Genomic DNA, 14,503 nt, shown 5'->3' on the forward strand with positions numbered 1-14,503 from the left:
TGGAGCTGTTCACGATGGGTCTCTGCAGTGCGAGGTGGGAGGGAGTTGCCTTTGTGAGTTTTGGTTTGAGATTTTAGAAGTTAGGCTTAAATGGTGTAGTTTTAGGCTTTTAGTTTTATGTATGCTAGGTCAGCTTTTATTTTTCATTAAAATTGCATAGTTTTGAGGCTAATTTAGCAAAAATAAAATATGTCAGCACAGTGATGTGTCGGTTAACAGCAGAAATTAATCGTAGGGGGTGAATTGTTAACGGAATCAAACTTCAAGGTATAAAATCCAAGTTCTAAAATTTTTAGGTATAAAATCCAAGTAACTACAAACTTCAGGGTGTAATTTACAATTAAAAAAAAAAAAAAACTCAAAAACACATCAATCTCAAAACTCAAAAGCCAAGAATTTCACATAGTGAAAGGAGGAGTGGTGAACGTTGTGGGAGGGAGGAGAGGGGTCCATGCCATGGAGCTAGTGTTAGGACCCAAATGGGACCTAAGGGGTGATGGGGTCGATGATGCATCCACACTATTGAAGAATGAAAGCTAAGGTTGCGAGAGTGAGAGGGAGGAGACTTGTTGGAAACCTCCTTTCCAACTCTAGCGCCAACAATGTAAAAAAACTTTTGGGGAAGGTATAATAGAAAAAAAAAAAAAAAATCTATAGTATTATCATTAGGAGTTAGGACACATTAAATCGTATACTTTTTAAATGGGACACTCTAAACCCTAGGTTTTCATAAATATACCCAAAAAAACCTCAAACAAATCCCACACTCAGATATGAAATGTACATATATAAGAGTAAGACCTCTCATTTAAAAGATTGGGTTTAATGTATTCCAATGATAAAACTATAGGGTTTTTTGTTGCTGTTGATGTACTTTTGCCAAAAAAATTTCCTCGATTAAGATTTGTACTCCTTGGAATTCTCTGATTGTAATGTCTCGTTTTACTCACCTGCTCCAAGACCTTGCTTCTCAGCCTCATCTGCTACAAATTACTTGATTGAGGTAGTTGGATTTTTTATATTTTACTTTTTCTATCATGACCACCATCATCCTTAAAGAAGAGTTTGAAATCATTTACGTCGACATGGATAAATTGACGTAGAAGAATTTTAATCGGAAAATTTAGCGAATAACACTTATCGAACTAAGTGTTCAAGATATACTTTCACTCGACTTAGTTATATATGATTTAAACATTTAAAATTATGTTTTAAAAACATGATTTCAAAACAAAAAAAAAAAAAAAAAAAGTCAGATTTTCAAATAATTTCGAAGCAATACTGAATTAAATAATAATGATTAAAATAAAATTAATTCATAAAAAAAGTCTAAAAAAAAATTTGGCAAAATTTTTTATAATGGCTGATGTGGCAGATTGTAGTGATAGGTAAAAAAAAAAAAAAAAATTGTAGTGAAATTTTTGTGTACGCTTTAGCATTGCTCGTACTCAAGTGGTGTGTGAGTGGTGAACAGTGAACTCATCAGTTCTCACTAAATTGTAAAACCCAAACACAAAGAGCACCTGAAGAAGAAAGAAAAAAACAGTAAAATCACAGAGAGAGAGAGAGAGAGAGAGAGAAATGGCTTGGAGCGCAACAATGATCGGAGCTCTATTGGGACTGGGGACCCAGATGTACTCCAACGCTCTCCGAAAACTCCCTTACATGCGCCGTAAGTCTCTCCATTCCTTTTCCTTTTCATTTCCAATACAAAAAAAACACAAACCCACAAAAACCAATTTTGATGGAAATGGTTTTTACTTGTAGATCCATGGGAGCACGTGGTTGGCATGGGTCTCGGAGTTGTGTTCGTGAATCAGCTCGTGAAATGGGACGCTCAGCTCGCAGAAGACCTCGATAAGATGCTTGAAAAAGCTAAAGCCGCCAACGAGCGCCGTTACTTCGGTATTACTATGTTTTCCATTTGGCAAATCTGAATTCACTTTCATGTTTGTGCTTAGCTCTTTGCAAATGGGTATATTGGTTTTCGTAGAATTTAAATCCCTTTTGGTTTTTATGTTTTTTCTCAGCTATTTTCAAATGGGTATTTTCTTATATCTCACAATTCAATTCCCTTTTTGTTAAGCAGCATCAATTAGAGGTGTACCCTTGTTTTTCTTTTTGCAAATATTTCACTTTTATGATTTTGCTTTGCTCTTTGCAAATGGGTACTTTTTTATTTCCTAGAATTCTATTCCCTTTTGGTTTTTACCTTCAATTATAGGTGTATCCATGTAGTCCTAGGAGGGACTAGCCTTAATCTAATTAGACTTGATAGAAATTTAATGTTGAAGAGCTGCATTAGTCCCCAATAAGGCTTGATAGAAATGAATAGACTCATGTATGGTTGAATTAAAATCCTCAATCTTTTTACCAGACTTAGAATAAGGGCATTTGATTGTAGTTTTGTTTTTGTTTTTTCATTCTTATTATGAAAATAAGTTTCCCACACAGGGTAGCTCAGTTGGAACTTGGTTAGCCTCATGGGTTGAGGACTCCAGTACTGGGATTACCCAGTACACTGTTGTTTGGGATGGGTTCGTGTATCCAGGGTTTACTTGACAAGGGTGGGTACGTGAAGCGGCCCTGTCTTGAAGAGGTTGATCATCATAAAAAAAAAGTTGAATTCATGTGTGTTCCAGTTATAGCTTAATTGGTAGAGTCTCTTGTTATCAAATAAGGGACTGGGGTTTGAATCCTGTTAACAACTTAACACCAAAAAACCAATTGGTGTCTTGGCCGGATGATAAAGAATAATCATCATGGAGTAGACGCCATGGGTTCAAATGCCATCATATCTATTAAAATAATTTGAATTCATACACCTTTCCTAGGCCTTTGAATTATTGATTTTTGCTAAATGAAAGCTCCATCTAAATTTCTAATGGTTGTATACTCAGCAGTAAGGCACTGCCTTTTTAGTTTGAACACATCCTGAAACACTTGGGTTCCTTAAAATAATCTTTAAGCTTGATACAGATTATTCTTTGCTACTTGAACTTTGTTAAAAATATTTTTATAACGATTCTTATTAAACTTCCGAAGCTCAACTGTCAAAAGTATAAGCTATTTATAAATAATGTACACAGTGATGTCCTTAATATGCTGCTGGAATACACTGAACCAGAGGGTGAAAAGCATCTTTATCTCCCTAATGGTTGAAGAACTTGAATGGCTTAGGTCATGAAAGAGATTTAGGCATAAGAGAGATAATACTAGGACAATGGTCTTTGGTCCAAGATTCAAGAATTCTATAGAGCTATGAAGAAAAGAAGAAAACTGTTGATAATTATTTGGGACTCTGTTTAAATTTTTGGCAATAGACCCTGCTTAATCCCCGTTATCAATTCTTCTGTCATTGGATATTCCCTGAACTTTTTGTCGAAACTTGTTAAGCCGTAACCTCCATACTCTTCACTGGCATCTTTAATCCCCAGCTAGAATCCAAGGCTTATTGCCTTATCCCTGACCTTTGTAATATACCATCTTATCCTATTTAAGAGGGTCCTTCTATCATTACTGATGTTAGATCCATATAGAAATGTAGAGAAAAAAAGAACACAAGAGTGTAATTGTGAATGATGCTCCAACTGGGCATAATGGCAGAAGAAACTTTCATAGTGTTACAGTGTTCAATCTAGTGCTTTTTTTTTTTTGATAAGATGTTCAATCTAGTTTTAACACCACACCACACCAAGTGCAAACTTTATTTTCATAAACAAGGCTCTAGCTTCCTTCTGTTTTTATTTAGCCACCTTATGTTGCATTTTAAATATATCATACATGAATAAAGATTGGGGTAGTTCCGTTCTTTGTATGAGCCAAAAAAACGTCAATGTTAGAAATCTAGAATGCTTTACCTTTACCATCTTGTTCGTCCTTTTAAAGTTTTGAGCAAATTTCTAAGTGCTCTTCATCACCTCACCACAAACTCCTATTGCTTTAATTGTATTAGAGAGTGGTTAAGAATCTCTCTCCAGATTCATATCTTATCATCCTCAAAATCACTCTTTCCAGATTCAGCAGTATCATCATGGTGAATTTCACCTTCTCTTTCTGTCATATCAGCCAGAGTATTAAATTTTTCAGTGCTTGAAGTTTTCTGTTGGTTTTTTTCCCTTCATGATCAGCTGGCAAAGCAAAATGACTGCTGTTCCACTGGGAAAATAGAAGCATGCTTATATTCATTCCCTTTTTCTTGCTAATAGACACAACTTTAACGTCATTACTGTTCTCTTCTTTTTCCTTGCTCTCCATTACTTTTAGAACTCTGTTTTGGGTATCAACTTACATAAGTGACATCATTGTGGTTTCCAATTATATTCAACAATAACTTCTGCTTAATTCCCATCAGCACTCATCATTTATATCTACCTCCACACAACTTTGAGCAAAATTCATTCTAGTTCCCTGTTGAGCTATAGTGTATAAATAAAGGGAAATCCCTGCACCACTAGCTATTTAACTAAGTCTACTAGGTGTCAAATATGTATTAAAATAGGTGAAATGCTTAATCCAAATAGAAATTTTTGTTAATTGGAACTTTAAGAGCTGCATGCTAGGGTTCCACTTCCTTGATATTAGAGGTCTGTTAGCAGTGTGCCACATTCTGGACTTCAGTACATCATGAGACTCTATTGTACAAACACTCCACATTTTCCCCTAATCTTCTTTACTGTATTCTAAACCAAGATAAAAAGAAGGGGTTTAAGGATTTCACCAAACAAACCTTTATTCCATGATTTGACACTCATCTCTAGCCTCTTTTGATGGCTTTATAATAATCTCACCATACAATGTCAACTAAGAATTAGTCCCAAATTTTTGGGGTCGGCTAATAATCTCACCATCATGATTAACCATACCATGAGCCACCTCAACATGCTCTCTAGGAGTACACTTGTCCACCTCACCAATTGTCACAGGGCATATTTTCACCCCAAATTTTCTGTCTTGTGAAGATGACACTAAGCATGCCTTGCTTAGTCTCTGCCAACAAACCAATTCTCACATAAGGAAACTTAGAATCAGTTTGTGTGATTCACAGCATGCACAAAACACACAGAATTTATAGGGGAACACTTTACCACTAAAGTACAAAGGACACTAAGGCTCCCTACTTGGATATGCCTTAGTCAAATTCTGCCATCTAGGCTTACAAAGCACACAAAAATACACTAAATACACAGTTTTCTCACAGTACACCATGGTTTCTCTCACACATGCACATGCTCTTGAAACCTCTCACAAAGTACAAAGGATACTAAGGTTTCCTTACACAAAAACACCCATCAAGTCTTACAAAGCATGCACAACTTTAAGGATCAAGTAGGAAATAATTATCAATAGCAGTTACCAAGTAATTACCCCTGGACTTGCTACACAAATCTGGGAATTGCCTTTAGGACACAGCTACTGGCTGTCCTAGAGCATGGTTGCACTGCCAGCACCTTTACTTGGTAACTGCTTGGTAACTACTATATCATGTTGCTGCCACCTGTTCAACACGTGCACTGCCTATGCACATGTTACAACCCATCATAGGCCATGCAAACCAACCTGTTAGCCCAAGTAAATTGCCCAACAGCCTTGGTTTGTGCATACCACAGCCGAGCCATGTTTTTCCCACATAAACCTTGCATGACACACATTTAAACAGTCCAGCCCTACCTTGTACATAAGTAACCCACCCATTGCTCATCAACTTGCCCATGAACAAGACCATGCAAGGCTGCCACAGCACACTACTACACGTGCAGCCCACAACAAACAATGGCCTACAACTTGCCAGGCCATGACCACAGTTCCAACACAATCACAAGGCCATCATCATACTGTCAACTTAGCCAAATTGTGTGGACTTTCCCTACAAAGAGGGGCAGCACAACCTATTGTTACTCAAAAACACCTTTTCAGCCCATGGCATGCCTTCCTCATGTCCATGGGTTTGTGTGCCTGGCATGGGTGCAATTTGCCACCATATGCAGCCACCTATCTCGAGGATTAAGGGCCTAACACTAGCGGAGTTTGTCACCTCATGCATAAATAATCTAGTATAAGATTCCCCAATCTCAAAATTCACACACCCCTTTGAGTTTTGAATCTCATTGGCTCACATCCCTGCAAAGCAATTCTGAAACTTCCACGAATTCTGTTGTGTCTAAGAATTAGGATACTTTGGGAATAATGCACTTTTTGAGAATTCTGAGAATCCTACACCTTCTAAGAAATGCTGTGTGATTTGGAGTTATCTGTATCAGTGAATGATCTTGATCTAGATCTGCAATACTATCATTAGGTTTTCCATGTCCACACTCAAAAGCATCCACTTCCTCAGCCTAATTCAAATGCATGGTGTGAGAACCTTGATCAGGACTCTTAATAGTTAATTCCTTTATTAGATTGAGTCCCCTTACCCCTACCACCACCTCTTGACAATGAATGAAGTAAAAACTTTGCCATGATTACCTTGAAAATGCAAGAGTGATGGTGCATGTTAGCATGACTAATCTGTATTGAGAGCATTTTTGTAAACTAACTGTCAAGCATACCATGAGGAATATTGGAATGTTGATTTAGTGTATTTCTGGTTGCAAATAGATGGTTTTGTTTCAGCAATTATAAATGCTGTTTGCTTCACAACTGCTATTAGATAATGATTTTTATTTATGAAGGTTCCTCTTTTCAGTTAATGTTTTTTGTCATATCAGGATTTTTATTTTTATTTTGATAAGTAATGAAAAATTTTATTAGAAATTTGAAAAATTTTGTTTAAATTTTTTGGCTGCTACAGTTTTTGCTAAATGATAATGTGGTTATGTTTCAAATTTATGCCTTCTAGACTAGCGTCAGCTGGTGTTTGATCTACAGTCTAATAAGGTTACTGCAGACCTGTGTTTGCAAGTTATAATTCACTTTTGTTCTTAGTGTTTTAAAGTTATCTTGAAAGCCATCTCCTTTAGGTACAACTTGAAAATCTCTTATTTTGTGTTAATTTTGGTGGTGCTCTGGAGTCTGGCATTTGTTGAAAACTCTACTTATATTGCTGGTGATCGCTATAAAGTATGTGCTGCGAATTATTTTGGGAATGAGAGATTACTGTTTATTCCTTGTTTTAGTTCTGTGCAACAAATGGCTTTGGCTGCCCCTGTAATGGATACCATCCTTGGGAGCACCATTATAAATGCTATACCCTTAAAATGCTATTGGTTTTACCTCTGCACTCTTCCTTTACCATAAAATATTTTTATTTATTTGTTTGTATTTTGTAAGTGTCTGTAGTACCCCCCCCCCCCCCTCTTTCCCCTTTTTCCTATTCCCTTTAAACTCCTACATTTATTTATCCTGTACTTTTTTTTTTTAACATTAATTGCAGATGAAGATGATGAGTAGCTTTCCACTCCATGTTTTGTGACATCTTCAGACAATACTTTCATGTTCTCAGAAAATTTGGTCTTCGAGTTGTAGATTAATGTTTGATTTTCAGTTACGTTTCAATGTTTGTAAGGCTGTTGGGTGTTTTCCAACTCAATTTACTTTTTGCTACACAAAATATTTGGGCTGCTTTTATAATGCAAACAGGCTAATGCAATGTCTCCATCAATAAATGGCATTAATTGAGCTGTGCTCTTTCAAGCGTGACTATTTTGAAAATCAAGTCTTATGACTTGAGGGAGGTCATGCTTTGGATAATTCTTGAATTTTAGTTTAGAACTAATCAGCAAATTTTGATTTTAAGGCACAGCAGGCATAGGACAAAGATGGGCCAAGTTGTGAGTAAATTACGTTTTATGGAATTACAAAATTATGTTCAAATAAAAAATCAATTCGTGCAATGTACTTCTGAAAGAGATAACTGATGCATTTATGTTTGAACCTTGGAGTGATATATTGATACTTAACGGAAGAAATGTACTTGTAAAAACTAAAAACTGCTCACAAGGAAAGAACTTACATTTCTCTGCATGTTCAACTAATGCTAGTGCCTAGTAGTCAATCTTTTTTTCATAAAGGACTGCACTGGGACAAAGTAGTTGCCTCAAAATCTACATAATGAAAAGTTGTTCCAATAGGCTGCGTTTTTATACTGTCGCTGGACTTCAATCTCTTAAACAAGATTACGTTACTTATGCATATGGATCTATATTCGTCTTCCCAAAATCCACCATCCTATTGTTAAATACATGTATAAGTTGATCGCATGCTTGCCGGGAAGATGGCCTTTCTTGTGGGGTGGTTTTTGTGCACTGAAGTGCTATTTCCAGCACTTGGAAGGCTGCACATTCTTCACCCGGTAAGATTGGTTGCAATGCTGAGTCGATCAACTCCTCCCGGGCAGAATCTTGCATCTCAATGTGTGTCTCAACCCATCTCACCATGTCCAAATCCACACCAAAAGGTGCATCAGTTGGCATTTTTCCAGTAACAAGCTCCATTAGCACAATACCCATGCTGTATACGTCACTCTTTTCCGTTGCCTTCAATGTATATGCATACTCTGAAATCAAAGGCAAATGTTTGTTAGGATCATTACAAGTAATAATGTTAAAAAAGAAAATTTTATAGCATGAGATTTCTTATATATACCTGGTGCTATGTAACCATAAGACCCCGCGAACCATGTGTTTGATTCTGTGTTGGAATCATAATCCTCCACAAGTGCTTTGGCTAGGCCAAAATCTCCCAAATGAGCTTCCATATTGGAATCTAGCAACAGATTGCTCGACTTAATGTCCCTGTGGACAATCGTTGGTACACAGTCATGGTGGAGGTACTCCACTCCTTGGGCTAATCCTACTGCAATCCTTAACCTTGCCTCCCAATCAAGGCTCTTTTTCTTCTTGCTACTAACAGGTTGTCCATGCAGCCAATCCCATACACTTCCGTTTTCCATGTAGTCATATATCAACAGATTCAAACCTGCTCCTTTGTTGCTACAATAACCCATCAATTTCACTAGATGCCTGTGCCTTATCCTCCCAAGCGTTTTAACCTCTCTTGTGAAGCTTTTATTTAGTAGAAGATCATCTTTCCACAATATCTTCTTGACTGCCACTATTTCTCCTGAGGGAAAAATAGCTTTGTAAATCTTTCCAGAACCTCCTGAGCCAATCATGAACTCTTCACTGAGATGGTTTGTGGCTTCCATAATGTCTTCCCATTTAAAATCTCTCTTTATAGCACCATTTTGGAAGATAAGTCTTCTCTGTGCTTGGGAAGAGCTGGATGAGTATGCACAGTTCACCTCACTGGCTTTTTTGAATTCTCTTCTGTGTTTCAAAAAGAGTTTTACCCCAAGTAGCAGTAAACCAATTGCTATTAGAGTAGATATTCCAGAAATGAGCACTACTGCTACTTCACTCAAGCCTGTCTGGTGTTTGTTGGATAGAGCATTGCAGTGACCAAGAGGGCTGCCACAAAGACGTAGATTTCCTTCAAATACCTCGGCTGGCCAGTGTGAGAATTGCTTGTCCAATTTGCCTTGAAGATTGTTATAAGAGAGATTGAGCTTTCCCAAGCTGATCATCTCCCCAACTCTGGGAGGGACTTCTCCAACAAGTTGATTGTGAGAAAGATCAAGTGCTTCGAGTTTGGTCAGTGTTGCAATTGAAGGTGGGATTTCACCAGTGAGATTGTTGTAACTGAGGTCAAGAATGATTTGAAGATTTTGGAGCTGAGCAAGCTCAATAGGAATTTCACCATCAAAGCTGTTCTGTGAGAGCCGAAGCTCATACAGGTTGCCTAGCTCACCAATTGTGGAAGGGATTGGACCAGAAAACTGGTTTTTGTTGAGGTTGAGGACATTAAGAGATGACAAGTTGCCAATTTCAGAAGGGAGAGTTCCATTGAGTAAATTGTCATTCAGAGAAAGCACTAGAAGTTTGGAACAATTGAATAGTTCAGGTGGAAGAGGCCCAACAAATAAATTGGAATAAAGCTTAAGCTCTCCCAACTGTGGCAAACTTCCCAGCCATGAAGGTATTGGTCCAGAAAGAAGGTTATTGTTCAGATCAATATGGGTCAATTTTTTACACAACGAAAGCTCAGCTGGCATAGTTCCAGTGAGTGAATTGCCAGAAAGGTCTAATAATGAAAGTTCATGGATTCTACCCAAAGTCCAAGGAATTTTTCCAGTAAATTGGTTGCTCCCTAATCGTAGCCTCACAAGAAAAGGTGAATTCCCCAGCTGGGGAGGAATCTCATTGTCAAATGCATTATTTGTGACATCAAAAGAAAGAAAAGAACTTGAGCTACACAATGCTGCAATGCTACCATTCAATCTGTTTTTGGACAGATTTATTCTGGTCAGGTTTGCTACATGAATCAATGTATCAGGAAGATTACCTTCAAGAGAATTGTTGTAAAGCATGAGCTGCTCCAGAGCTTGCAAGAATCCAAAAGTGACAGGAATGCCACCAGAGAGATTGTTGTCTGCCAAGTCCAAAATAGTTAGTTGGTGACAGTTGCCCAATGTGGCGGGAATTTCACCCACAAGTTCATTCTGCCTTATATGAAGAAAATTCAGCTGCTTTAGCCTTCCAATAGTGATTGGAATTTCCCCACTGAAATGGTTTCCAAAAAAATCAATCATCTGCAAGCTTGAACAATTGCCAATCTCCCAAGGTATCTCCCCAGATAACTGATTATCATAAAGGTACAGAATTTCAAGCTGCCCAAGCATACCAATCTCCTTAGGAAGACTTCCCTGCAAGTTGTTATGATAAAGTGCAAGTGTCTGCAAATTACTGAGGTTTCCAATGAAAGGAGAAATTGAACCCACCAAGCTATTGTTGTTGAGCAAGAGATCTGTCAGCTCAAGAAGCCCATATAGTTCAATAGGTATTGACCCATTGAGAGAATTGTTGGACAAGTCAAGCTGTTTTAGTGAATGACACTGGCTCAGCTCTACAGGGATTTCACCAAAAATTTGAGTCTCAGATAACATTAAAAGCTCCAAACTTGTTGTGTTGGAACATATGTTACTTGGTATGACACTAGAAAGGTTGTTATTTGACAAAACCAAGTACGCAAGCTGACCCATGTTGCCCAGTTCTTCTGGAATGCCTCCACTGAGTTTGTTCATTGATAAATCAAGAGTTTGAAGATTACCCAGTTGAGATATTGACTTTGGGATTGGACCCTCAAGTTGGTTCCCCATGAAATTGAGGTAAGTGAGTTGACTCAGTTCACCGAGTTCACTCGGTATCTCACCCGAGAGAGAATTGTTGGCCAAGTTAAGAGTTTGGAGATTCTGGAGGCGACCCAATTCCTTTGGGATCGATCCATTGAGAGTGTTGAGAGCAATGGTGAATACTGTGAGGCTGGAACAGTTTCCCAACTCGGATGGAATCGGACCAACGAGTTGGTTTTGTTGGAGTACCAAATTCTCAACTCGGCCGAGTTGACCGAGTTCTGGAGGTATTGGACCGCTGAGACTGCATGAGGCCAAGCCAAGAGTGACTAAATTGACAAGATTTCCAAATGAGGAGGGGATTGGGCCAGTGAGTCCATTGTCACCGATTCGAATGACTTGGAGACTCGTGAGTGAGCCGAGCTGAGTTGGGATTGAACCAGTGAGTTGGTTGGAATAAAGAAACAAAGATTCCAAGTACGAAAGGTTAGAGAGGTTAGGTGGAATGGGACCCGTGAGGCTGTTGGAAGAGAGATCAAGGTGGAGCAGGTTTTGCAAACGACCAAGTGAAGGTGATATAGACCCAGTGAGTGACGAGTCAGATAGGTTTAGACTCACCACTTGTACCGAGCCATTCACCGAGTCCAACCCACAAGTAATACCTCTCCACGTACAGAAATTTGGGTTGCTTTCAGACCAATCTTGCAAAACACTTTCTGGGTCTTCCACAAATGATGTCTTTACCTCCAAAAGTACTGCTAAAGTTGAGTTACTATCAAGGTTGTCGTTGCACAAGACAAACCCAGTTGAAAAACACATGCAAAGAACAAATAGAACTGACAAATATTCCACTAACTTTGCCATTTCTTTGTAAAGCTCAAATCTTTAACCTTCTATACATGCAAAAAAGTTCAGAAGAGAGAAGAGAGCTTCGTATGTATGTGTAAGAGGGAAAACAATCAAATAGTAGTATGGTTTGGGCTATAATATGCAATAAATGGGAGAGTTTTAGTTTGGTGTTTGAGGCATTAAAGACAAGTCAATGTTTGTGGTAAGTGTGAATGGTGAAGATGGCGGTGGTGACAGGATTGGCTTGAGCAAAGAAGAGCAAGGGCATGTGAAGGAGTGCATGGCTGTTTAATGTCAAAGTTTCTTGAACTGTGTACGAAAATTGATGGTTGCATGCGTTGGAAAGATGGTATTTGCAGAATTGCAGAGCGGCCTTAATATGGGTGACAAATTAAGAGATAAGAGAGACTAGCTGTAAATGAGAACACAAGGGCTGTCTCAGTCAAGTCCATGCAGCAATTGACATTAATGAGCGCCCAACTTCAACTGTGTGCTATTTAGAGAGAGAGAATTAAAGATTGTGAAGGTCAAAATGGGTCAGAGGAAATCATGATAATATATGAAGAAGAATACTCAACAAACGAGATAAGAATAGATACAACAGAGGTCAGAGTGCATAAGAAATATTGAGAAAGGTATAGAAAACATTAAATTTAAAGAGACTAGAGAGGACTAAGAGAGAGACTTAGGTAAATTACAATGTTATACACAATATTATTTCATAATATTTAAGACTATATATTGTTATTAGTGTAGCATTATTTATACATGAAATTATTATAGATGTTTATTTTACACTAATTAAAACCAGTAATTATGAAAAAAATTGTGAATTTTTTGTATATATAATTTTAATTTTTTGCTCATTAAATATGAAGTAATGCAGATATGGGCTTACAGGGTGGGAGATACAGTGGTTGGGTGACCGACAAGGGTATAACACTCGTGGGTTGCTTGTTTTAATGTGTTAGCTAAAAATGACTGACCCTCATAGGAAAGTGAGCAGTTGAATTTCCATCTGATCCTTGAACTTTTTGTTTAGAAATATTGTACTTTGAAGCTTTACAAAGTCAATGCAGTCCCCCACAAACCCTTGTCATTTCCCACGTATACATAATAACTTCCCAAACTCCAACTTACTCTTTTAAATAATCTCTGTTTAAGTCTAATTAATACTATATACATATATACCATCTTTGTAAAGAAAAGAATTCAAACATTATTGTAGTTTTTGGGAGTAGTATTGGGTTAAGCTACCAAACATTAGTGTCCTTATGTGCCCTTTGCATTGTTTGATTGGTTGCATGTAACCCTATTGCCTACTCCAAATACTATTTTTTGCTTTCTGCTTTGCCCACTCAATTGTGAATTTTGTGCTATTAATCAACTTATAATGTTTCTTATGCTCTTTGTTTTGTCAAGTGCAAACAAATCCAACCTACTTCAACAGATTATGTGGAAAAGTCATCGAGCATTTCTTTTATTGTTTGTGTAATCTCAATCCATTAGTGTCCTTAATTATGTGGCCTTTTATTGGGCAGGCTTTATGTGTGTAACATCAATCCATTTCGTTGTATTTGCCATGAAATAGATCGTACCTGTTGGATCTGCTATGTTGAATATTTCATATTTGAGTAGTGTTAGTAAAAAAGAGAGATTAGCACAAAGATTTATGTTATTTGTCAATATGGTTACATCCATAGAAGTAAGAAAAAATGAGGGTTTACACCGAATTTATAATATTGCCCCCAAGAAACCCTAATATGGTACATTGAATTTCCCAATATAATCTTACTATATATAACAAACTTAAATAAAGGTACATTGGCCTCATGTATGTACTTAATTTGTTCTGTCCATGAAGCCTCTACTTCATTATACATTTTTTTTTAAATGAAAATCTAATTCATTGTAATTATTATTTTTTGACTTGATTGTTAGAAATATGAATAATTATTTCTAGCACTCAATCATGAAAAATCTTTGGAAGTTTGGAAATTGGGAAAGTCTTTTGACATTATACCCGAAATTTGTGGTCACATGCCATATAGTTTCACAAGGATAATAATGATAAAGTACTTTCTCCAGAAACTTGTGAAATTAGCACGGTTGTGTTGTAAAGTGAAATAGGTTGGTGTCATCTATATTCTTCTCTGCTGGTTGGCCCTCTCTATTCTCTACTGTCATATTTTGACTTTTTCTACCTTGTTGAAAATGAAAAAAATAAAAATTGCAAAATGTTAAAGAGTGTTCTAAAAGTATTAGTTTATGAATTATTTGTAGAAATATTTTATAAGAAAATGATAAAACTAATAATTTTACTGATAGCTTTTTATATTTTCCTTAAAAATAATGTTAAAATTCTCGAAATATAATAATTTATTAACACTTGCTCTAAGAGTATCCGTTAACATGACTCTTATATATATATATATATATATATAATAAATAAATAAAAATTAAAAAATAAAAATAAAAAATAAAAAAAAACACATTGACTTCATTTCCCTGGAAATTAAGACA

General features: G+C 36.9%; 2 protein-coding genes across 2 annotated transcripts; one reads left to right on the plus strand and one right to left on the minus strand.

Moving 5' to 3' along the window:
* The first annotated feature begins 1,449 nt into the window (after window positions 1–1,449).
* Window positions 1,450–7,641, plus strand: LOC115968398. Its single transcript, XM_031087784.1, has 3 exons — window positions 1,450–1,672; window positions 1,768–1,905; window positions 7,376–7,641. Exons 1-3 carry the CDS (start codon window positions 1,582–1,584, stop codon window positions 7,390–7,392), a joined length of 246 nt encoding a protein of 81 aa, XP_030943644.1. The 5' UTR covers window positions 1,450–1,581; the 3' UTR covers window positions 7,393–7,641.
* LOC115968397 (LRR receptor-like serine/threonine-protein kinase GSO1) lies at window positions 7,415–12,660 on the minus strand. The gene is made up of 2 exons (XM_031087783.1): window positions 8,587–12,660; window positions 7,415–8,497 (listed from the first exon to the last, which is right to left on the minus strand). Exons 1-2 carry the CDS (start codon window positions 11,993–11,995, stop codon window positions 8,127–8,129), a joined length of 3,780 nt encoding a protein of 1,259 aa, XP_030943643.1. The 5' UTR covers window positions 11,996–12,660; the 3' UTR covers window positions 7,415–8,126.
* Window positions 12,661–14,503: the final 1,843 nt, after the last annotated feature.

The sequence above is a fragment of the Quercus lobata genome, chromosome 11 (genome assembly GCF_001633185.2).
Source record: "Quercus lobata isolate SW786 chromosome 11, ValleyOak3.0 Primary Assembly, whole genome shotgun sequence".
Classification (NCBI taxonomy): Eukaryota; Viridiplantae; Streptophyta; class Magnoliopsida; order Fagales; family Fagaceae; genus Quercus; species Quercus lobata.